This window comes from Physella acuta, unplaced genomic scaffold, assembly GCF_028476545.2.
Source record: "Physella acuta isolate Inbredline_101_S28 unplaced genomic scaffold, ASM2847654v3 ptg000021l, whole genome shotgun sequence".
In the NCBI taxonomy this organism is placed as follows: Eukaryota; Metazoa; Mollusca; class Gastropoda; family Physidae; genus Physella; species Physella acuta.
Genome location: NW_026731541.1, coordinates 155,038 through 177,804, shown reverse-complemented (window position 1 = coordinate 177,804; position 22,767 = coordinate 155,038). Strand labels below are relative to the sequence as shown.

General features: G+C 32.5%; 3 protein-coding genes and 1 long non-coding RNA gene across 12 annotated transcripts in view; 1 reads left to right on the top strand and 3 right to left on the bottom strand.

Annotated features, from left to right (window-relative positions):
• Window positions 1–4,497, top strand: part of LOC131940188 (uncharacterized) — a 55,914-nt gene extending 51,417 nt beyond the window's left edge. For all 6 annotated transcript variants that reach the window (XM_059298825.1, XM_059298846.1, XM_059298838.1 and 3 more), the window contains exon 11: window positions 124–4,497. In XM_059298825.1, coding sequence (XP_059154808.1) covers window positions 124–308 — 185 coding nt within the window. In that variant the 3' untranslated portion in view covers window positions 309–4,497. The remainder of the gene's footprint in view (window positions 1–123) is intronic.
• A 489-nt stretch (window positions 4,498–4,986) lies between these two features.
• LOC131940226 (DDB1- and CUL4-associated factor 4-like protein 2) lies at window positions 4,987–10,668 on the bottom strand. 4 transcript variants are annotated; one of them, XM_059298883.1, is made up of 8 exons: window positions 9,462–9,722; window positions 8,085–8,381; window positions 7,399–7,762; window positions 6,623–6,962; window positions 6,035–6,217; window positions 5,604–5,774; window positions 5,383–5,497; window positions 4,987–5,296 (listed from the first exon to the last, which is right to left on the bottom strand). In XM_059298883.1, exons 2-8 carry the CDS (start codon window positions 8,374–8,376, stop codon window positions 5,109–5,111), a joined length of 1,653 nt encoding a protein of 550 aa, XP_059154866.1. In that variant the 5' UTR covers window positions 8,377–8,381; window positions 9,462–9,722; the 3' UTR covers window positions 4,987–5,108. The 4 variants fall into 4 exon arrangements, with proteins under 4 accessions (XP_059154866.1, XP_059154858.1, XP_059154840.1 ...); XM_059298875.1 differs by lacking the exon at window positions 9,462–9,722 and adding an exon at window positions 10,606–10,668 and having other exon boundaries at window positions 5,007–5,296; window positions 8,061–8,381; XM_059298857.1 differs by having other exon boundaries at window positions 5,007–5,296; window positions 8,061–8,381; window positions 9,462–9,719.
• A 2,120-nt stretch (window positions 10,669–12,788) lies between these two features.
• LOC131940473 (uncharacterized) lies at window positions 12,789–14,647 on the bottom strand. The gene is made up of 3 exons (XR_009386547.1): window positions 14,398–14,647; window positions 12,962–13,124; window positions 12,789–12,831 (listed from the first exon to the last, which is right to left on the bottom strand). It is a non-coding gene; the product is annotated as an uncharacterized LOC131940473 (long non-coding RNA).
• A 1,562-nt stretch (window positions 14,648–16,209) lies between these two features.
• Window positions 16,210–18,605, bottom strand: LOC131940481 (uncharacterized). The gene is made up of 4 exons (XM_059299144.1): window positions 18,453–18,605; window positions 17,657–17,887; window positions 17,259–17,408; window positions 16,210–16,924 (listed from the first exon to the last, which is right to left on the bottom strand). Exons 2-4 carry the CDS (start codon window positions 17,865–17,867, stop codon window positions 16,617–16,619), a joined length of 669 nt encoding a protein of 222 aa, XP_059155127.1. The 5' UTR covers window positions 17,868–17,887; window positions 18,453–18,605; the 3' UTR covers window positions 16,210–16,616.
• Between the last annotated feature and the right edge of the window lie 4,162 nt (window positions 18,606–22,767).

Below are 22,767 nucleotides of genomic sequence, written 5' to 3'. Positions count from 1 at the left end.
AAATAGGGATTTCTTCCTTACCCAACCTTTGTAAAAAATCAGTGAATAATATTCTTAATATTTAGATTACCACAAGAAAATATTTGATTAGGTTGTCTAATGAATGAGTGCATGTTTTGACAGAAAACTTCCCCAACGGTAGTCTACGTTTTGGTGAAATGCTTCTGCGCCTGTCTGAGTTCTCCCAGTTCTCCATGCAGCACAACATTGCCGTGGGTCTTGTCATCACCAAAAACTCCCAGCTCCATATACCCCAACTGTATGCTGAGATGTACAACACTAATGACTCTGGCGCTAACTCTGACTGAGGAATGACCAGTAACAAGGATGGAATGGTTTATTTATCAGTTGGAATAAGGTTTCTCATAGGGCTGTGAATTCAAGAAAATTCCTACATTGGATTATTGTAGCCAACAATGGGCCTACTTATTTTGTGAATGATCAAGGTCAGTTACAATGTGAAGAAAATGTGAAAGATCCATCTCTGATTTCTTGCATTGATAACTGGAGCAATCATCCAGATGCTGCATGATTTTTCTTATTTCTGTCTGGATACTGGACATTAGGGACGTTACTTTGTTCCAATTGGATTCTATTTATAGCTCAGAATTTTGAGCAAGCAAGCTGACCAATCTTAGAATATTTTTTTAAAACTAATATTTTTTTATCTAGTATCCTTTTGGATGAGGATATTTGATGTGGGTTTAATGTAGTAAATTTTTGTTCTGACAGCGTTCTCTCTTCTTCTTCTTTCTCCCCCCCCCCCCTTCTTTGTGCATGAGGTAGCAGCAGTTAATCTTGGGTTATTGAAGCATCCAGTGCCTTCACCCATTGATATTTCTGTACGACCCCTATTTAGAGCAGCAAGACTAAGAAAGAAAAGCTATTTGTATAGACTCTAGCTACAGCTAACCTTGATGAGATTGTAGTCAGTAGAGTGACATTCCAAATGATGTAAACATAAACTGAACATTTCCTCTAAAATATATTGATGAGAATGTTTTTTTTCTTAATGTAATATATAACTTCATTCTATACCGGTAGCTAAGATGGTGTTTTTTTTGTTTGTTGTAATAAATATTAGCTATTAAAACCACACAATGTAAAAGATACATGATCAACATTTTATTGTTACTTTCTTAATCACCATGAATAGTTTTCTGTATCAAAATCTATTTCTATCTCAGGTATTGTTTAGATTTTTATACTAGGGTCTGTTACTTTTAGAAAGATAATTTTAGTGTTATATCACTAATCAGAATTTCCTGCTTCTTCAAACTTATTGCTTAAACTCTTAGCATGTCATAAGCTTCAGTCTGTTAGGAATAAAACTGTAAACAAGGACCATAAGAAATTGGTTGTTTTATTTATGTCAACTGGTTGTGGTCAGAAAATATGAGAAAGAATTCAGTAGGCTGCACTAGTTGAGCCACTCATCATTTAACTTCGGAAAGATTCATGAGCTAGTTACTATAGAGCAAAGGCATATCAGCTTTAGCTAGAGCACAAATTGCTCATGTTGATTGTTGTTTGTGATTTTCATGTGTTTGTCCAGCCATATAAGTTGTACACTTGATAAGGTGTACTGAGATGATAAATTAACCCAGAAATGTCTTACCAAATGCATGTTGTAACAGAATGCTATGTTGTATCAAGTGCCATACACTCATCTGGTGATGCTCACCTATTTAACTGACTTTTTATTTATGTATATGTTGTCATATTTTTAGCACTGAAATGATTTTTTTTGTCCATTAATGACTTATTTCACTCAATTTGCAATTTCAAATTCATTTACACTCTATTTAATATTTAATACAATTGTGATGTTAAAAATTTTAAAATTTTTGTTTCAACTTGATGTAATGGTGGAGTTCCATTTTGTATAAATTTCATGTGACATCAAGTTACAAGTACCCATATATGTGGTGTACAGTTTTGTATCATTAACTATTTAAAATCATGAATGAAACAAAGGTGTCAGAATGTTTTACCGCTGTAGATGAGAAAGAACTTGGATTAAAGCATAACAAAGCTTTTGAGTCATTCATTTTACCATATATCATGAATTATTTTTATCGCAGAAACATTTGAACACAGTAACAATAAAATGAATTGGAATTTACAGCAGTTATCAACAAAAACTGAAATAGCATTTGTCAATTTGAAACTCAATGGAAGGTTGCCATAATTTCTTGTACTCACACAGATAATTTTGTTATTTCAATTTTTTTGTAAAGGTTTGGTCAAAATTTTATTACACAGGAGTGCATTATGTAATCTACTGCCAAGCACTCAGTTAACTATTTAAGTGTGCTAAGTTATTAAAGTGTAAGTTGTTTAATGTACATCAAAATTTCTTTTGCTTGTTTATTTTAGAAGAGGAATGCTAAATTACAATTTGTTATGAAACAAAATATGTAAAATAATTCCCTAATTGTTTGACTTTTTAAACTGGTAGCTGATTGTGTAATTGCTCAACTCTTGGCTAGACACCTTACTGACATTAAATGCAGCTCTCCTAGTTGTTTCAGTACCAAACTTTCTCACTGGCCATAGTTTTTACACTGGTAATTCTATTTTTGAATATTGTGCCTTTCAGTGGATTGTAATGCCTTATGTGATGATAACTTACATTTTTAAGGCACTTAAGTTAGCTTTTGTTGGTAGGAAAAAATGTAAGGAAAGTGTGTGTTATACCAAAATTTGACACCTGGTGTTGGTGTTTTGGGCTATTGAGCTATTAGAAAAGTGCATCTACGTTGTGTGATAAGCTAGATGGGTGAGATTCTGGATGATTGAATAGATCCAGTGGTGGCACATAACATGCCCAGGCTGTTTACCCTCATTGATTTGTTTACATGACAAACTTTTGGATTCTACATTTCTTTTTACAAATAAAATACATCTAAATTCAAGGAGACAAAAATGTTACTGCACAGAAGACAAAGCTGCATTATGTCCACTGTTTAGTGAAATCAGTGTAGTGCACACATGTGCAATGTTGAAAATACTGCTTTGGTCTTCTATAGCGTCAATGTTTGAAAATATCTTCAACTTTCATTACAATGCATTGTGTTCTTTTGGTGGAAAGTTCAGTTTGTCAGAACAGTGTGGTAGGGACCATGTAATATATGGAATATTTGTCTGGGGTAATTAAGTAAATCTGTTGATTGTTTGAGACAAATGGGGCTTGTGACAACAAATATTATAAACAATCATTTGTGTAAATACACATCATGTTTCTGTCTTTAGAGTCAGTTGTTTTTCTCAGTAAAAAAATTGTAATTATGTCGGTGTATAAATTTGTTTTTAATAAAAATTGTACATTTTTGGGTTATATATTTTAAAATTGCCCTTGGTATATTTTGGATTTCTATTTTATTTCAAGTCTTTTTATAAAACCTACCTCATCATACAACATTCTTTCATCAAAACTTGAGAGATTTTAAAACATATATTCTATTTCTACTAGATTGGTTTTATTTCCTGGAAAGATTTTCTAGAAGCAGATAAAAAGATAGCTGATAATGTTAAATGGTATGCATTGAGAGATAAAAAGACAAGTTGTGCCTAATAGAGTGAGACCTAGTGTAATCTATATATTCACATCTACTTGGTTTTTTTTTTTTAATGTGGCTTTTGTTTTGGCTACTATATTTTACAATAAATGACATACCTTATTAAACAAGATTTTGGAAAAAAAAAATTAAAATTTCAACCAATTTTGACAGTTCAACTGAATAATACATACTGAATGAAATGTAAAGTAGCAGCTGTAAATTTTTGGCAGCTTATTTATTCCCTCATGTACTTTTAGGTCAAATCTTTCTAGAGGTCACATTGTTTTGTCGTTTGGGTGGTGTTATTTAGCCGATGGTCACTTGGTTGATTTATTATATAAAATCTGGAGTCTGTTATCTTTTTGCAATAAGTCAACAGATATTCTAACTTAACAATTAACTGTACATTGTGAAAATGCATAATGGCGGTTTCAAAAAAAAGTAGAATCTTTTTAACTATACAAGTTTTTTTATAGTTTCTAGGAAATAAATGTCTAACTGGCATGCTGCTGCGTGTGCTTGTTAAAGTTTGTCCACAATTTGTGGTTCGAACCAAATTTGTTAGAGCAATGGTAGTATGTACAACTTGGTTTTATGTTTGCTGTTTGAACTCAAATGGGCGGTAGCTTGCAGTTGCCCAGCTGTTATGTTTTGATATATGACATATTTTTAGATATCAGAATATTGAAATTAAAATTGACCTTTTTTAAGTATTTAAGACTGAAAGTTTTGTAAAAATGTGAACCAGTTTTCCTGTTTTGTTACTCTCCCGCCTCCCTAAGGACATAACCACAAGAAATAATCTTTATACAGCTTCAAGGGCAAGCCAGCCTTTTATTTCATCCCCATGTTGTTTTGACCGGTTTTATTGGTAAAAACTGTCATATGGTCCGTGATTTTTTTGTTTCAATAAAATATAAACCATATCAAAATGCATTGTTTGTGTTATTATCTTTGTTTCCTACAGATGTATTGGAAGTGGTATACAAGTGACAAGGGCTTCATACAAATAACATTCAATGTATTGAAGCCGTCAAATTTAAATTAGTTTTTAAAAAAGACAATTTTTTACTTAACTTGTAATGGTCATACAAATAAGTGAATTTCTACTTCAGAAAAATCAATGTATTGAGTTTAAAATGACTGTACATTGTCATCTGATGTATTGGGAGGCTGCAAAATCAATAGCTGGGGAATGGACAAACTGGAAGGTTATTGTTGAGACTCTATGCCCTCATGGAGTAAAGAGGATTAAGTCAAGTGCCTCCTTTATCCTGGATGATAATGAACTTATGTTGTATGCTATGGCGGATGATGGTTTAGAAAGTTGCATACATTGACAGTTTAAAAAAAAATTATAACTGATATTTTTAACTTTGTTATCCTCCAATTTACTTAGAAATCAAATATATATTAAAGAAGAATAAAAATTAAAATGATAGCACACACACAAGAGAAAACATTTTACTTTTACTGTCAAACTTTAATTGTGAAAGTAACATATTGGTAAAAACGTATCGCTGAACAAAGTACAAGATGAGAAGGTCAAGAATAAACTTGAAAATAATTTCTCATTGCTATTATAAGTCCACTATTGGCAGCAATATTTCCCCAATGTTGGGAGTAGATGGCTATAGGAAAATGTCCAGGAGTTGTGGAATATGGAGGAGGAATACTGCGCAGCAACTCACCACTGCCAACACTCCACAGTTTAGAGTAACTGTCAGATCCAGCTGCAGATATTTACATGTAGACTTGTTACTTAGAAAATACAACTATATATGTCATTTAGGTTTTTAATATTACAAACAAGACTTACTGCTACAAAGAAGTGTTTCACTTTCATCCAGGTAAAAAGGCAACTGATAATGAGAGTTGATCAAGCCCTTGTACCTCATAACAACTTTATGCATGCGCTGGTCCCAAGTACAAATCTATTTTGAACATAAAGCAGTTTGCATTTACTTTCTGCTTAAACACTTGACAAAATAAATAATCTAAGCATATTTAAACACCAAAACCAGTTAAGGTTTAGCTTACTGTTCCTGAAAAGTCACTGGCCATGATATAGTTTTCATCCTTCTGATGCCTCAGACAGCCAATGCCTTCGTTCTGTCTCATCTCAGCCTGAGGTCCACCACTTCCATGACATCTGACATCATGGCTGAGGATTAGACCTGCCCGTGTACCATTGTACAAGATGTTGGGGTTCTAGGAAGTAAAGTGTCTGTCAACTTTTTGTCAGATTCTCTTTTACAATAAAAGTAAACATTAAAAAAAATACTACTACTTTTGTTTAATATTAAATTGCATTAAAATGACTACCACATTTTTCCAAGTTTTTTTTGGTGAAAATATGTATCAATTATTGAATCAATTTATGGTCTCAGTTAAAAGACTGTACTGTTTAAGGAACATGTGCAAACATCATACTTCTGTTTACTGAGAAGATAAAACACAAGTGATCTTACATTAGGAGAGAAAAGCTGTGCTAGTGGATCACTGTTGTAGGTTTTGTATGTCCATCTTCTACGTGTTGACACATCAATTAGATGGCACTTGCGCTCTGAACCAACACTAAATCTTGACTGGTGGCTGTCCCATGCTGAAGACCAGACGATCTTGAAGCCCAGATTCAGTTCAAATACTGTCATCTATGGGGGCAAAAATAGATTTGGTGTACAACTAGTGTGGTCATCTATTCAGGAAAACACATACTGGGTATACAATAAATACTTGTCATTTGTTGAGGTATACAATAAATACTTGTCATTTGGTGGGGCAACAATAGATTTGCTTTACAACTATTACCGTCATCTATGACATCTTTAACCATCTCCCCCCCCCCCCCCCACCCAACTTAGTACCACTTTATGCAAGTGAGGCAAACCTTGGTCAAATGCCTGAACAATGAGAAAATAGAATTTCTTCAATAGCCAATACAATATCTCCAAAGTAGAAAACTCATGATGGTATTTGTTTTAAAAGAATAAAATATTGGATAGTTCCAATAGTAAATCTTGAAAAACTGCACAAAAAGAAATGAAACACTAACTTACTGAATCATTATTTTCAGCATCAAGATTCCCAAGGTAAACTAAACTTGGCATATATCCAATAGGGCAAACAGTAGTGTAGAGAATGGTATTTTTCCCTGGCAAATTAGGCAGTTTGGCCCAGCATAAGGAGCTAACTTTTTTGTAAATAGGGCCAAGAGGTAAATCAGGTGGCTTCATTTCAATGACAGTTTGTTTCCTGTCTTTTCTACTGAGCTGAGTTTTTTGAGTGACTGTCATCAACTGGATACACTGGGCTATGCTAGATTTGAGGGTTGAGACACAGACCATCTTGTCTCTTTCAGGACTCACCTCCACTTTTTGAATTTCTTCCAACCTTAGACTGAAACAAACAAAGCTTGTTCAAATCTACATGCACAATGGTGTTGGTGGGGGAATAAAAAGAATTTGCTGAGTTACGAGGTTACCAACTTTTTTTTTTGCCACATTACAGCAAACAATAGACCTGAGTGGAAGCTGGCACTGCATGGTGTAGCAGTAAAATGGATGCTAGAAGACCCTGAAGTCATGAGATTGAGAACATTGACCAAAATGCCCCTCATGTCCAAACAAAGTGGTGCAATGCAGTGGGGGAGGAAAGCAAAAGCCAGATGGAAACCAGGTAACAAGTCCTAGTGGGTCTGGCTAATGAGCAAATAGTTTGAGCCAGTAATGAGTGTATACAAGAGAGGGAATGATATTATCCTAGTGAGATACACACAGGCTGTTTGAGATTAAACCTAGAGCTGTTTGAGATTAAACCTAGAGCTGAATCTTACCTGGGCTGCTGAGGACAGTGGTTTTCCCATTCTGAGTTGGGCTCAATGTTGCAACATGCCCGTTGTATTATGTAAGTTGAAAGATTCCGACAAGTGAACTGACCACACTGGACATTCCTCAGAACATCAAGAAGATGCTTGGTCCTATTTGTCTTGGGCCTGGGCATGAGAGGTGCGACCTGTGTCTTTGGAAGTTTCCCTAGACTGTCAATGTCTGATAAACGCTGTTTCTCTGCCACCTGCTTTTTTATGGTTTCCTTAGTAACAAAGGAGCCAACAGAACTCATTGTGTTGGGTAAAATCTTGAAGTAACTTTTCTTTTCTCTGTCATAGTAGTAGCCAGGGAGATCTGACTCTGTTTCATCTGGGCACAAATGTAGGACACTCAATACATCATAGATAGATGAAATAAGCATTAGTACAGTACATACATACCAACACATGCTTATAAAATACAAACAAATGACAGTACAAAGTAACACATACATACAGTACACAGCTACATATGCACACAGTAACACAGACATATAGTACACAGTAACTCAAGCACACAGTAACACAAACATAGCACACAGCTACACATGCACACAGTAACACAACCACACAGTAACTCAAGCACACAGTAACTCAAGCACACAGTAACACAGACATATAGAACAGACCAAGAGATGCAGATGATGTGTGACCCAGCTGAGTTGAGGCCTGCAAGAAATGTCCAGCTGAGGATGGAACACTGGGCTTGTTTTGTCTGCTGCTGCCATGTCTGGCACTATGATGAGTTCTTGTAGAGCTACATGCCTGTGTTTGGTGACTTGATGCTTCATCCAGCTGCCTGGGAGCGTGGGAAGAAAAACTGCTTGTATCACCACAGCCACTTCTGTCATGACTTCTGTTTGAAACCCGTTCATTTTGAAATCTCTCTCTTGAATGGTGATTTACATTTTTCTTTTTTCCGTATTTATTACTTTTACTGTTCATGATAGCTGCAATTCAAAGACACATTTCTAATTACCTAATTGATAAATAAGCAATGAATTATGTAACCTGAATATTTGAAGTTCAGTTCTCTGACTTGAATCAGTAGTATATCCCTAAGTTCACCCAGCATTATTTAAATCAATGTGTACTAGACTAAAGAAAGCTAAGGGAAGTAGTAAAAACAGTGGAAGTTACAGAAACTCCACTTGATCAGCAATATTTAATGATCATCAATTCAGAAAGGCTAACTTGACTAGCCGTCGGTACCGGTTACACGTGAATTATTGATCTATATATTTTTAATGTTAAACTTGTTTGAAAATTGTTCTCTGACTTGAATCAGTAGTATATCCCTAAGTTCACCCAGCATTATTTAAATCAATGTGTACTAGACTCAAGAAAGCGAAGGGAAGTAGTAAAAACAGCGGAAGTTACAGAAACTCCACTTGATCAGCAATATTTAATGATCATCAATTCAGAAAGGCTAACTTGACTAGCCGTCGGTACCGGTTACACGTGAATTATTGATCTATATATTTTTAATGTTAAACTTGTTTGAAAATTGTATAAAATAGTTATTGGTCAAAACGCAATTATATTATTATTATTATATTATTATATTAGGATATTAATATTAATTATTAATGATGTGGGACAATTTGTTAATAGGCGTAGCTAGATTACAATTTATTTTGATCTACCCAAGTGCTATGTGATGTGTGTATGAATGAGTAATGAATGAACTGACTTATTAACTTATGAGACAATATAATGAATGGCACTATGTGACTAGCCTCTATACACTACAGTTCCACTATGCTGCTATTAACAAATTTTAGTAGTAGATCTAGTCTAGAAGTAGATCTAAAAGTTAATTGTCAACAACTTTCAACAAGTCAAATTCAATTTTGGGTAACGAGGTTTTCCAAATGGCAAATAGTGTACTCTAATAGTCAAATAATTTGTAACTATTTAGCCTAGTATATGAAGTGTATATTCTCAGTTGACTGGGAATATCTGTATTAGTATTGGGGCTAATGTTCCCCAGTCGGAATGGTTTTCAATAGATTTGATGTTAAAAATACCTTATGAGGTATGACGCTGCATGGTTCAAGTGGAACAACAATGAGTTAAGTAATCTCACAATATAGCATTGGTTATTATTCCAGAATGGTACAGCAGTAAAAAAAAAGTAAAACCATTGCGTAGTCTATCATTCCATTATGGAAACCATCGGAAATATTGTAAACCATATTTTATGTGGCGCCATATTATTTTTAATACATAATGTTTTAAAATGTGCATAGGTTGATTTCAGTTGCATTTTAAATACTGTTTTGCTAATTAATATGAATTATTTTGTATTTCTAAATATTTTAAGTTTTTAGGTGTGTGTGTTACTTAAATATTGCTGCTACTAACGATTAATCATTATTATTCTCGTCACACGCCCTTCTTGGGTGTTGGGAAACTGCGAGATGCGAAAAGGCAAGGCGGGAAAATGCGAGACATACCTGCGGAAACACGGGTAAACGGCGAGACACAGTTTGCGAAGAAAATTGTGTTTCATGTTTTTTTGGTTGTTTTGTTTTTTTAGTTATAAACTATAATGTTTATAAACTAAAGAAGCTGATATAAAATGAACGTTGTGTGTTGTTCTTTTTTTTAAATCTAGTTTTGATTTTTTATATGAACATCCTAAGAACGCCTTCTCTCGTTTTTTTGTCAGCGGGAGAAAAAAACAGCAACCATACTCATTTACTATAGCAGGCATCTTGTTTATTATTTTTTTTATTGTAGACTTATAGCGCAAGATTCAGGGGAATCACTCAAACTTACAGATGGCCGCTTTTTGAGCAAATCCTGCTCGCAAACACTGCTGTTTAAACTAGTTTAAAGTTAATTTCTTGCCTAGATCTATATATAATAGAAATCTATATTGATATATAATATATATAATATAATATATATTTAGCCGTTGATTTAGGTTTATTATAAATTATTATTCATTTACATTTATTTATTTATCTATAGTCCATAGGCCATAGGCGGATTCTTTGCCACTTGCTTTAGTACTTTAGTTAGTTTTTAGACTATACGTCACTATTATTATAATAATATACGTCATACGAGTTGTACTCTGTACCAGCAGCAGACACTTTCGGTCAAACATATTTAACATAAGTAACATACTGATATTAAATCTACATACACAATCAGTAGGCCTACCCACTACACACTACACAGCGTAGTACACACTGTCTACACAAGGTCGATTTTGAAGTATTTTAGTAGGCTGTTGCTCGTAATTTTTAAACTCCACTAATTTCAAGTAAAATTATACCACAAAAAAACAGGATTTTTTTCCCTACACATTGATACCAATTTTGTGTCTCTAGCTTAATTAGGAGCTAAGATATGGCCTTTTAAAAATTTGTGGGCGTGGCTAAAACAGCTTAGACCTTCGTCATTCAAGTCAATGTTACATAAGCAAAAAAGTTGGCACCGATGGTTTTTTCATTGCATCATCACGGATTCGCATTTTTCGAAAAATTAAAAAATTATAATTTTATTGCATCATTCGGGATTCGCATTTTTTTTAAAACTAAAAAATTATAATCAAGCTTAAAGTCTAAGTTATTATACTGGACTGGATGTGATTTGAATGAGTAATTTAATGCCATTCATATATTATTATTGACTTATTACTCCGTGTAAAAAAAATAATGTAGATCTAGGTTTAAGCTAAACTAGATCTAGTTATTGTAAATCGATTTATTATTATTTAATACTGTTACTACTATTATTGTATAATAGAAATGCATAAGCACATATTACTGCACACGTTCTTTATATCTAATTGTAATGAACGATATTACTTGGGTAGATGAAGTAGAGTAGAGTACATACATACACACACTTCATGATAAATGGAAGTAGCAATTGGTTGCCTTTACTTTCTCTCTCAGCCCCCCCCCCCCCCCCCACTTACTTGATATTCCGTGTCTATATTAGGAGGCCATAATAAAATTATAGAACAAAATAAAAAGAAAACAGCTTTCAAAGTGTGTACCAGTGTTTATTACTACTAAACTATGCAATGTAAATTATTAGAATGTGAGAAACACAGTATTAAAATACAGTAATCAGATTACCACATGAATTTTAATTTTGTCTAATAAGATAGAAACATTTAGGAGAATGGCAAAGTAAAAAAAAAGATTGTTTGCACTAATTTAAAAATATGTTTATCAGAGCAAAGAAATAAACTACATAGTGACAACCTCAATTTAGCCCTTGTATAATCTACGTACCACCAACACAGTACTGTAAAAAAGTTACATAATCATAATTAGTGTGAAGAAACAAATCTACAGTACAAGAAATCAGCCTCGTCTCATTAAGATCTCTTAAGAAGAAAAGTAGTATTAATTATCAAGGAATAAACATTAAAATATTGGTTTAAAGTATAATTACTAGTAGATCTAGATCTAACCCATTTATTGAATGTATGCTGGAAAAAAAAATAGGTGTCGAAAAACTTCTTGGACCACTTTAGTCTCTTAGTGTTAAAACAATTTTCTTAAGTATCAATTATAATTAATCTTTAGATACAATTAGCACATCTGAGGAAAAAAATATATTTTAAAAAGCGTTAGTACTTGTGTGATAAATTAGTTTGGACCAACATTTTTGAAGCACATTAACTACTGATTCTAGGATTATCTAGCTGATTTCAATTACCCTGAAAAATAAGTTAAGTAATTAATTAAAATGTAATTTTTTTTTACACTATGAAAACTAAACTTAATTATAAACATTGTTAGTATTAGTTTTCAAAATAAGTTTACAATGCACAGCAATCATTTTTTCAGTAAGAATTTACAAAAACACTAATGTTTAAAAAATAAAGTTCATTTTTATACTAAAAATGAAAGAAGTACTCTGAAATTCTGATTAGCTATTATTCAGAAAGAAAAACAAGATTCCTACAAAGTTAACAACCAGTGATTCTGCCAGATGACTTAAATCCTCAGCATTATCCTCATCCTCTGCCCAGTAGCTTATGGTGTAAAGAGCAGACTTTTATTTTGTTGCTGGCACCCTTTTAATAGTCCTTCCACTGTGTTGCGACACACCCTGATCACCTTGCTCCCACTTATGAGTCAGCTGAACACCAATCAGATTTCCCATCAGATACCTCTCCAGCTGTCGCACCAAGAAAGGTTCAGTAGAAGTCAACAACGCTTCTATGACTTTAAGAAACAGAGTACATTTGATCGCCACATTGCGTTCTTGTAACTGAGCTTTATCAAAGGACCAGAAATTAACTTCCCAATCAGCCTGAGTGCTTGCAGCGCTGCATGAGAATCCCAGGCTTCTTGAGATCTGCAAGCAGTTGAATGTAGACATTAGTTATGTCCCAGCAGCCACATCATTCTCCATGAAAACTACCTGAAAAGAGAAGGGCAAATGGAATTAGAATTTAGCAGACCATTTCACAAAATATATATCTAGCACAACATATTGCAAAGTAAATAAAATAAATATAAAAATTAAAAATAAATTCAGTCTCCATACTTACTAAATGTACTTCCACCTGAGACATTGGTTGAACATAGAAAGGGCTGTACACAAGTTCCACCAACCTATTCCAGTCACAAGCCTCTGTTCTCCTCAGCCGCTTTATCTCAGCCATCAAGTTTCTGATTGCATTAGCAATCCTCTTTACACATTGTTGGTCTTGCCTATAAGTAAATAAGATGTACAAAGAAAACAAATTAACCCAAGTTGTAGGCACACAAGTCTAGAAATAAATTAATATTAATAAAATTATCAAGTACTAAAATTGTCCTTAATAAAGAGGTCTAAGGGCATAGGGCTTTATAAAATTATATTATTATATAGGCCTAGTTATTAAGTTATAGATATATACATAGGCCTAGGCCCTATATTAATTTAAATATATAGGCCTACTTGATGGAGAATTATACCTGAACTAGTCTAAATCTATTCTTAACCATTTAACAATGTCTCACTATTTTTACAAGTTCTAGATCTAGACTAGATCTAGTACTTGTATGAAATAGAATCTAAGAATAGTTTCGGCAAAAATAAAAACATTGCTGTAACTGAAAACGTGTAAAAATATAACTAAAAAATTAATGTAGAGTCCTAATCAAACATAATGATTAAATGATTATGTTCATCTAAATGTACTGCATTAAAATAAATAGGCTAATTAGTAATTACTGAAATGGTATAGGCCTAGGCCTACTTAATACTACTTATATTAGGCCTACTTAACTTAGTACTTAATGCATAATTAGATGAACACTTAGGCCCTATAAATTAATTTAACTTATCTAGATTCTAGAATCTAGATCTAAATAAAAATTAGTGTTGGCCCTATTAGTCTATTAGATTAATTAAATTAGATCTAGATTCTAGATCTAGAATTAAACTAGATCTAGGCCTTACTAAAGCTAGATTATTTTTTACTTTTTACTAGACTCTAGATCTAAATCTAGTCTGATCTAGATCTAGAATCTAGATCTAGTTACTATAGATCTAGATCTAGTAATCTGGATTCGTTTTTCTAAATCCAGAATTTATTAATTAGGCTATCTAGAATTCTAGATCCAGGTCTACTTGTGTAAAAATCTTAAAATTAAATTAATGTAGAGTCTAGATCTAGACCTAATTGTCCTAATCAACCGTAATAATTTGGTAAATGTAGGCTACTTAACCTAAATTCTAAATTATTAATATTAGTAGGCTAATACTAATATCATAGATAAAATTAGATATCAAGTAATGCGATATTTTAATAACGTAAGAATCACAGGAAATTTGGCGCGAAATTAAGGCTCTCTCGCGGCCAGCCTTCCTAGGCTTGCGGACCATTGAAATCGTAATTTTAAAATATAGGTTAATTCTACAATACCCAATTATTACTATTTTCAACATTTAGGCATCTATTTCTAAATATTAAGTACTTTATTATTTATAGACTCTTACCTTATATTTCAGCACATTGCTCCTCTGTAAGATAATAAACGAGATCCAAAAATTAAAATAGGCTTTGAATCTAAATCCTCTTGAGGTTTAAACAAAGATGCGCACTGTGTCATGCGTAGATCAGGTGTGCTGTGGTAGAGCCTTAAGCGACACGGCCTTAATTAGCAATGGTCAACCGGAAACATGGAATTTAGGTTCAAGGTACAGCCATGATTACCATGGCAACAAAGGTCACGGCGCAAGCTGCGCAACTCGCTAATTTTAGCAACAACAAAAAACCAAATGAAAATAAGAGCTCTTTAGTATTTGGGATAACAAAAAATTAAAAGATATGTTTCGACTAATAGAGGGAGTGGTCTTTAAAAATAATTAGGCCTACTATTAAATGTATTAATTTTGTATTACATGTATCACTAGGTCTATAAAACATATCATTATATATGCTTAGGCCTATATAATATAATATATATAGTAGGCTATGTATATAGGCCGACATATGAGGCCTAGGCCGTTATATATATATATATATATATATATATATATATATATATATATATATATATATATATATATATATATATATATATATAATATATAGCCTATATGTAGCCTATGTATATATATATATAAATATATAAATATATATATATATATATATATATATATATATATATATATATATATATATATATATATATATATATAATCAGCCCAGGCCACATATGTAGGCCTATATATATAGACTACTATATATATAGTATACGGGCCTATATTTATATATCTAAGGTCTATTTGATATAATATATATTATTTGTGTGTGTTTATGTATATATATATATATATATATATATATATATATATATATATATATATATATATATATATATATATATATACATAAGCTTATATGCCAAAATATATTTATATATAACTTCTAGGCCTATATATTGGCATTGGATCTTGGGTGAACTGGAATTTCGCTAAAATGGCTTTTGTCTAAAATATCATAAAATATAATGGCTACCTAAATTGCAATCGTAGGCCTACATTTGTTTTTTAAAATATTTGACTTTTTTAGGTACTGAAGACTTGTTATTGTTACTTATGACATCTGTAGTGGGGGGAATATTAGTAGAAAATTGTATCTAAAATTTCTGTTTCACTTTAATATATCCTTCCTGGCTTCAGGGTTAATTATTACAAGAAGCCGCAGATGTAATGCAGTCTGTCTCTCTTCATCAAGGCTCATATTGTGGCCATAGTATCATCAAATATTGACAAAAGATGCCTAACTAATTTAAGCTTTTAAAGTAGTCTTATCAGTCTATATTTGATACATCTATGGTTAGGCCTATTTGATAAAGCTGCTTATTGTTTGGTATGCTAAGAAAGAACATACTGTAGAATAAATTCAATGTTTTGAATTATGAACAGTTGTTTTCTAAAAAAATCAATGGAAATGAAGGCAATATTTTTTGTATAAAGAATATGTATTTTTTTAATAAAAAGTGATAAATAAATGAAGATCCAAATTGAGAAAAAAATTTAGAAAGAGGAAAAATAGACTACATATGTACATATTAATTGTTTATTCAATTTCTCAAATATTTTATTCAGTGTTTCTTCCAGACTTTTTTCTCCGGGGGGGCACTTGAAATCTTCGGGGGGGGCGGTAAACTTTCTTCGGGGGGGCGGACACTGTTAAAAGTATATATTTTCTATATAAATTATATAAATTTCATTTCGTTCGGGGGGGGCGGTAAAAAATTTTCGGGGGGGCTTCGCCCCCCCGAAGAGATGCCTGGAAGAAACTCTGATTTTATTTGAGGTTTTTATTGTGTTATTTAAAAATTGCAAGGTCCAAAATGAAGAAAAAATGAAATTATCCTGAAATTAAAAAATATTTTCTTACAATTTACTTTTTCTTACAAGCCAATAATAAACGATGTATCACATCCAGTAATATTAAACATATATATAGTTATAAATCTACTATAAAATATTGAAACTGAGAAGTAATGCAAAAATAACAGAACATCAGTTTTGGAAGACAAAATTAAATAAGATATTAATATATTACAACATTTCAGTCATTCTTACAAAAATTGCAGTAAATTTTCTTACATTTAAAAATGTGGTGTTTTTATTTTTAAACAGTGTATTTATCAAAAAATTTTATTATACAAAAAGCAAATTATAAAATGTCAATCACAAAAAAATTAATCATCTTCTAAAACTGGATTGATTTGTCCCATTCCTCCTATTATGGTACCATTTTTTACTTGCTCCACATCTTCTACCACATACATTCTGTTTCTGTCTGGGTCAACATAAAATGCTGAGTGAAAATGACTTGCTACAATGAACTTTGGAGGCTTCTTGCAGCAAGCAATCAGCAGGAATACAAATGCGACAATACCCAGGCCACAAGCAATGACACACAAGATGAGACTCCAGCTGGCACGCCAGGCAGAATTTTCTCCAATCTTAGCACCAAAGATGATTACACCAATTAAATTTGTAATTGCTGAAAAATAATTTAGTCCCTTGTATTAGTAGGTGTATACGTTACATTGAAAACTCAAACTTTGAAATATTTTTAAAAAAAAAACCACTGTGTTAGAATGCCTAGTTTTAGCTAGGTGATACCATCATGTTCTGGAGAGAAACATAGTTTGAGCTAACCATCTAACTAAATTAAATCAACTTCCCCCTTTTATTTTTTGAACTTATATTATGAAAACATGCCAATGATTAGTATCATAAGATGCATGAAAATAATTATATCAAACTTTAATTCATGGGTTAACTTATTTTAATTTTTAACATTCAAGGTTTTTGCACTACTAATACTATCTTACCTCCAAGAATTGTGAGTACTGTCATAGTACCAATGGTACATCTGTAGTAAAGACCAAGTGCCACATAGATATAAACAGGCAAAACAATCAGTGGGATGGCCCAGAAAATGATGGTCAAAGCTTCCATTGCACGCACTGCATCAATCCATTCTGCACAAAATTGGATGCATTGATTTCAAATTACTACATACATATGGTAATTATTTTAGCTTGACATTCCATTTTAAGACAAAAAAATATGTTGTTGCATATGAGTAAAATGTTTTCAATTAATGGATCAAGTAGAAACCATCCTTGTAACAAAAAAATTAATGACTTAATACAATTTTGAACACATTTAAAGGCAGTTGTGCAATTCCCCCCCCCCTCATCCCCTCCCAAGACATATATGCCCTTACCTGTATAATAATACCACAGGTGGTCAGTCCTATAGCAGCCAGACACCCCATTTCTTTGAACACAATTGGTTCTCCTCCAGAGGCCAATATCTTCTGTATCAGAGTATGCCCAATAAGGTGCAGCAAATGAAAGGATCTGTAAGACCATAGCTGCCAGCAGACTGATGCATGCTATGAAAGGGATAGAGGCAGCACCCAGTAGGCTAGCCATTGTCTGTTATTGTGAGGGTTCTGACCATAAATGGGAAAATAGAAATGCATTAACCCAATTTGAAATTTTAAAAATAGTATTACCAATATAGTATATAGACTTACTGACCCTAAATACCTCCATTCAAAAATCTAAACTTATCCGCAAAATAAATGTAGGCCTATGACACCCCCCCCCCCCCCCACCTCTTGCATGCAAATGTAAAAAACAGGACACAAAATTATGTAGGCGATTGACTTATACGAGAAATTCAAAAACTTCGTTTAAAAAACGACAGCATTTTTTTTTTAAATAAGCAAACTGGACAATTAGCATGAGCACACTCGACAACTTTAAGAAAAATTGAGGGAATGAGCACTAACTGGCAATAAGACATTTCAACAGGCTTAGATATTCGTTATTGTATTAATTTATTTAGAGCAATATATACGCTAGATTTTAGTCAAAATTATGTCTGCACTCCTTTTCCTTACACGAAAAACATAGGACTGATTGTTAAATTATATCATTACCTTATTTTTCAGTGTTAAAATTAAACATTATAGACTATAGGCCCCTTAATAAAATAGAAATCTATAAACTTACTAATCGGCCCTTTTAGTCGCACATCTGATAAGTAAAACTGTTTTAAATCAATAGTAGAAAATTCTTGTTTAGTCCTTTTTTTTTAAAAATAAAATTTTCAACGTTTATTTTGATGTAAGGTGGACCTGCTGATAGTAGGTTGCAACTGCAGGTGGGAACTGAAAAAACTGGATATTCAGGTTTTGGTGGCACACAACTTTAATTGATACATTTCTATAAATAGATTATTTCAACTGAACAGTGTGGTTAGTTGAATCTAGATCTAGACTTAAACTACCATAGCATTAAAGGATAATTATATTTTCCTAAACGTTAACTTATTGCAAATCATTAGGGGGTCGTCCATAAATGACGCCACACTCGAAAAAAAAGGGGGGGGGGAGAGTGCGGTCCGTAATTTTGTGACGGTGTGTGATGAGGGGGAGGGGTTCAGATGTGTGACGTCACACTTTTGCATTTTAAAAAGCAATGTTAGAAAACGAGTTTTAGCCGTTATTTCGCGCTTTAGAAATCGGTTTTAATAAATTGTAATAGGAATTGATTAAAATACTCTATATTGACAGAGTTCAGACAATGTTTTGGAAAAAAATATCGATTTTTTAGCGCAATTTCCATTCTGGAGAATTGCGTTTATTATTATTAAGCCGTCATTTCTGGATGGATGAATGGATGGATGAACGTGTGTCCGCAGCTTTAAGTCGTATCTCCTCCTCGACGAAGCAATATCGAGGACTAGTTCCAAAAGCAATTATGTTAAGCAAGTTACGAGGATGAACATAGGCCATAAAAATTCCGGGATCCTTTCATCGATTTCCCGGAAAAGCCAAAAAACCTCGAAAAAATGCAGTTTTTGGCCCATATCTCGGCAACCAGACCACTTAGCGACTTGAAACATGTACCAATCGATTCCTGCCATAATTTAGAACAATATTGCCGAAGAAAGTTTTCAAAAATATCCTTTCATTCGGTCACAATTTTTTTTTTAATTAATTAAAATTTGGACCGAATTAGTAGGCATTTTTATCCAACCACACCACACGCGTCATCACGTTCAATAGCTGCGCCATCACGTTCAATGGCTGCGACATCACGTTCGGTAGCTAGCGCGCAATGGTTTTTAGTCATGTAACTCTATCTATATATATAATTCTCTTCTGGGAGACTTTAGAAAACAAGCTGCAAGCGCACCTTGCAATTTTGAGGGGGGGGGGTTGTAGGCTGAGGTGTGACGTCATTTTAGGGTCAGGCTTTTTGTGACGATGTGTGACGGAGGGGAGGGGGAGGTAAAAATCGTCCAAAAAAGCGTGACGTCATTTATGGATGACCCCTTACCGTTTAAGATAGCGGCATAGGGTCATCCATAAAAACTAATTCACTACTATGGGGAAGAGGGATTCTGATTTTTTTTTTGGGACGAGGGGGTGGAGTCTTCTTAAGAACATTAAAATACATTCTCCAAGTGTTCAAGTCGTTATTTTTTTTAAACTTTTAGCTTATACATTTAGGAGTCGTTTTTATTTAACTCTCGCATTTTATGTCATATTACCCCTTCCCTCCCCACCACGCATCGAAAAAAAAATAATCTAGACTCGTATAAAATTAGAACTTCCCCAAATTTGTTTTTGTGTTTTTAAACAATTCTTTTTTTTTTTCTAAAATATGAATAAAGCCTACGTGTCAATACATTTTTGTAGCAATTTAGAAAGAATAAATATGAAAAAAAAAATAGATTTTAAGAAATACAAAAGTCATAAGTCCCTTTCTGTCTCCTGTTATTAGGCCAATCGTCGATGGCAAAAGCCAGACATCTCTTTATAATTTATATGAGTACGCTATTGATGTTAAATATAGGCCTATAGTAGTAGTGTAAGAAATAAGTTTAAATAATTGTTAGTACAAATCGGAAATGATTACAAGAGGGTGACACCATGACGTAAATGTGCTATCTATAGAGAAAACAATGCAACATCTAACTGTATTTTAATAGATTATAGATAAACATCGTTATTATTAAGTCTGCAGTGATTAAAGCTTACACACACACACACACACACACATATATATATATATATATATATATATATATATATATATATATATATATATATATTTATATATATATATAGATATATATATATACTTTGTTTCTTGGGGAGTGATACCACGAAGTGCCGCAGCGGGTGACACCCGACCTAGCGACGCCACTGGTTAGGGTTGAAGGTACCAAAATACAGACCTTTTTTATAAATGACATGTCCCAATTTCGCCCTCTTCAATAAAATGTAAAAAGTAAAAAGTTTGTTATTTTTTTTTGTAGTGAAGGGGGGGGGGGTTGTCAACTTTTTTTGCTGGGCTTATCTGGACAAGATCTGTGTTATGAAATGGTGGACTGTTATTGGGTTCATCAAATTAAATTCTCTATTTTGAAAATGGTAGCTGAATATGCCAGTTTGAGAAGAAAATACGATACCCTATCAAAGAAAAGTGGTAAGTGGTTACAATTTAAACTGAATGCCAATTATGCCTCCAATATTCCAGTGAGTCTATACACTCCCTCGATTACTGTTTTGAAATGAAAATCTTTGAGTAAAACATTTTTTCTCGACACATCTGAGTTCTATACACATAGTCCTTATAAAAAAGAATTAACTCAAGTCAACAATAATTTTTTTACATTACAATTTATTCAATTTTTCCAATCAGCACACAATACAGTTATGAAAATAAATTGTCAACAACAGTGTTCAAATGGCACATCTTAATTTTTTAAACGGGACCAGAAAAACAAATACTGATGTTAATTTGCTAATGTTTTCAATTTTAAAAAATAGCTGGAAAAACAGGTTGTTCTCTGTAAATATTGCAGTAGTTGGTTCCTTTACAGACAGAAATGCTTATAAAATATTTGAGATTATAACATTAACAACATGAATTCATATCATCTAACAGTAGCAGAAGTTAACATCACAATCAACACAACTCAAGAAAATGCGCTCAGTTATGCGATTTGTTTCCTATTTTTGTTTGACTAGAGCAAAGGCAAGCACTGTGTTAGCGTGTGTGAACAGTCAAAGAGAACCATTTTATATTTTGGGTTCTCTATAACTACTATAAGGGTGATGATGAGTATTCAAAGGTACCGGGTATAAATTGATTACTTTTAGAGATGGTTTTTATAAGAGTTAATATCAACAAAATGGGGTAAAACAAAAAAAAACATTTTACCATATTCAATGAAAAAAATTACAAACAAAAATGTAATTGAATATTCCTAAAAGTAAATTACTTTAACTTTAACAACTTGTGATGTAGATCTAAAAAGTGTTTAATATTGTTTGATGTCTTGTATATTTATAAGAGCAATTTAAAAATGTTTTACCTAGTTGTTTTTTTTGGTTTAGTTTATAAAAATATTGATCTACATGAAAAAACAATTGAATTTCAAAGAAAAAAACTGAGATAATAAACCAATAACATTAATATTCTAAATAATTCACCAAAATATATAGCAGTTTTATCAATATTAATCTTGATCAAAGTCAATTGCTTAATTGATTCAAGACTAATAAAGCCCATTGTTTTTTGGTTACTTTAGTTAGTTTAATACATCAAAAAGTTTAAAATAGACTCTCCAAAAAGGGAAGAATATTTAGTAGGAAAATAGAACAAAAACCAACAGACTTGATTGAGAGCACTGAAAATTTGAGTTGGTTGACAATGGCCAAACTTTTTCTATGGCATTCAAAAAATCAACAATGTGAGTTGATGCTACCCCACCTCTGGTCAAATACTGACTATTGCTTCAATACAAATAAACATTTGAGCTGAAAACAACATAGTGTTACCAAATGATATGCAAGGTACAAAAATGTAAAGTAACAAAATGTTCAACATCCTTGTTTTAATGCCAACAGCTATTAACACAGCTTAGCATAAATGGCAATCACAATGGAATGAATAATAAAATAAAACATCACTTTGATAATGTGTCAGCTTTTTATACAACAAAATACTATAAGTTAAATTCACTCAATATTTTCATTGAGAGCAGGAATATTTTAAGTATGTTGTCAACTTTTTCTCGTTGTACAATTTCGGAATTGTATTGAGAAAAAACTTCTGTGAAATGAACAGGATAACAATTATAACTATAATGTTCAACACAAAATTCACTTATCATTTTAAACTGATTAAAAATTTATTTTCTGTTTATTTTGCATCAGCCCTTTAATAAAATCAACATTCCTATAGCATTAAACAATATAAAAAATCCTTCTTGCAAACTGTTAAATATAAAAATGCAAATCAAGCAAAA

Excerpts from the sequence above, each read along its gene's own strand:
- LOC131940226 (XM_059298875.1), bottom strand. The coding sequence starts at position 8,376 with ATGAACAGTAAAAGTAATAAATACGGAAAAAAGAAAAATGTAAATCAC. Across the intron at positions 7,763-8,060 it reads CACATCATCTGCATCTCTTG|ATGAAACAGAGTCAGATCTC; the intron begins GTCTGTTCTATA and ends ATTTGTGCCCAG. Across the intron at positions 5,297-5,382 it reads TGAAACACTTCTTTGTAGCA|CTGGATCTGACAGTTACTCT; the intron begins GTAAGTCTTGTT and ends AAATATCTGCAG.
- LOC131940481 (XM_059299144.1), bottom strand. The coding sequence starts at position 17,867 with ATGGCTAGCCTACTGGGTGCTGCCTCTATCCCTTTCATAGCATGCATC. Across the intron at positions 17,409-17,656 it reads CCTGTGGTATTATTATACAG|AATGGATTGATGCAGTGCGT; the intron begins GTAAGGGCATAT and ends AATTTTGTGCAG. Across the intron at positions 16,925-17,258 it reads AGTACTCACAATTCTTGGAG|CAATTACAAATTTAATTGGT; the intron begins GTAAGATAGTAT and ends ATTATTTTTCAG.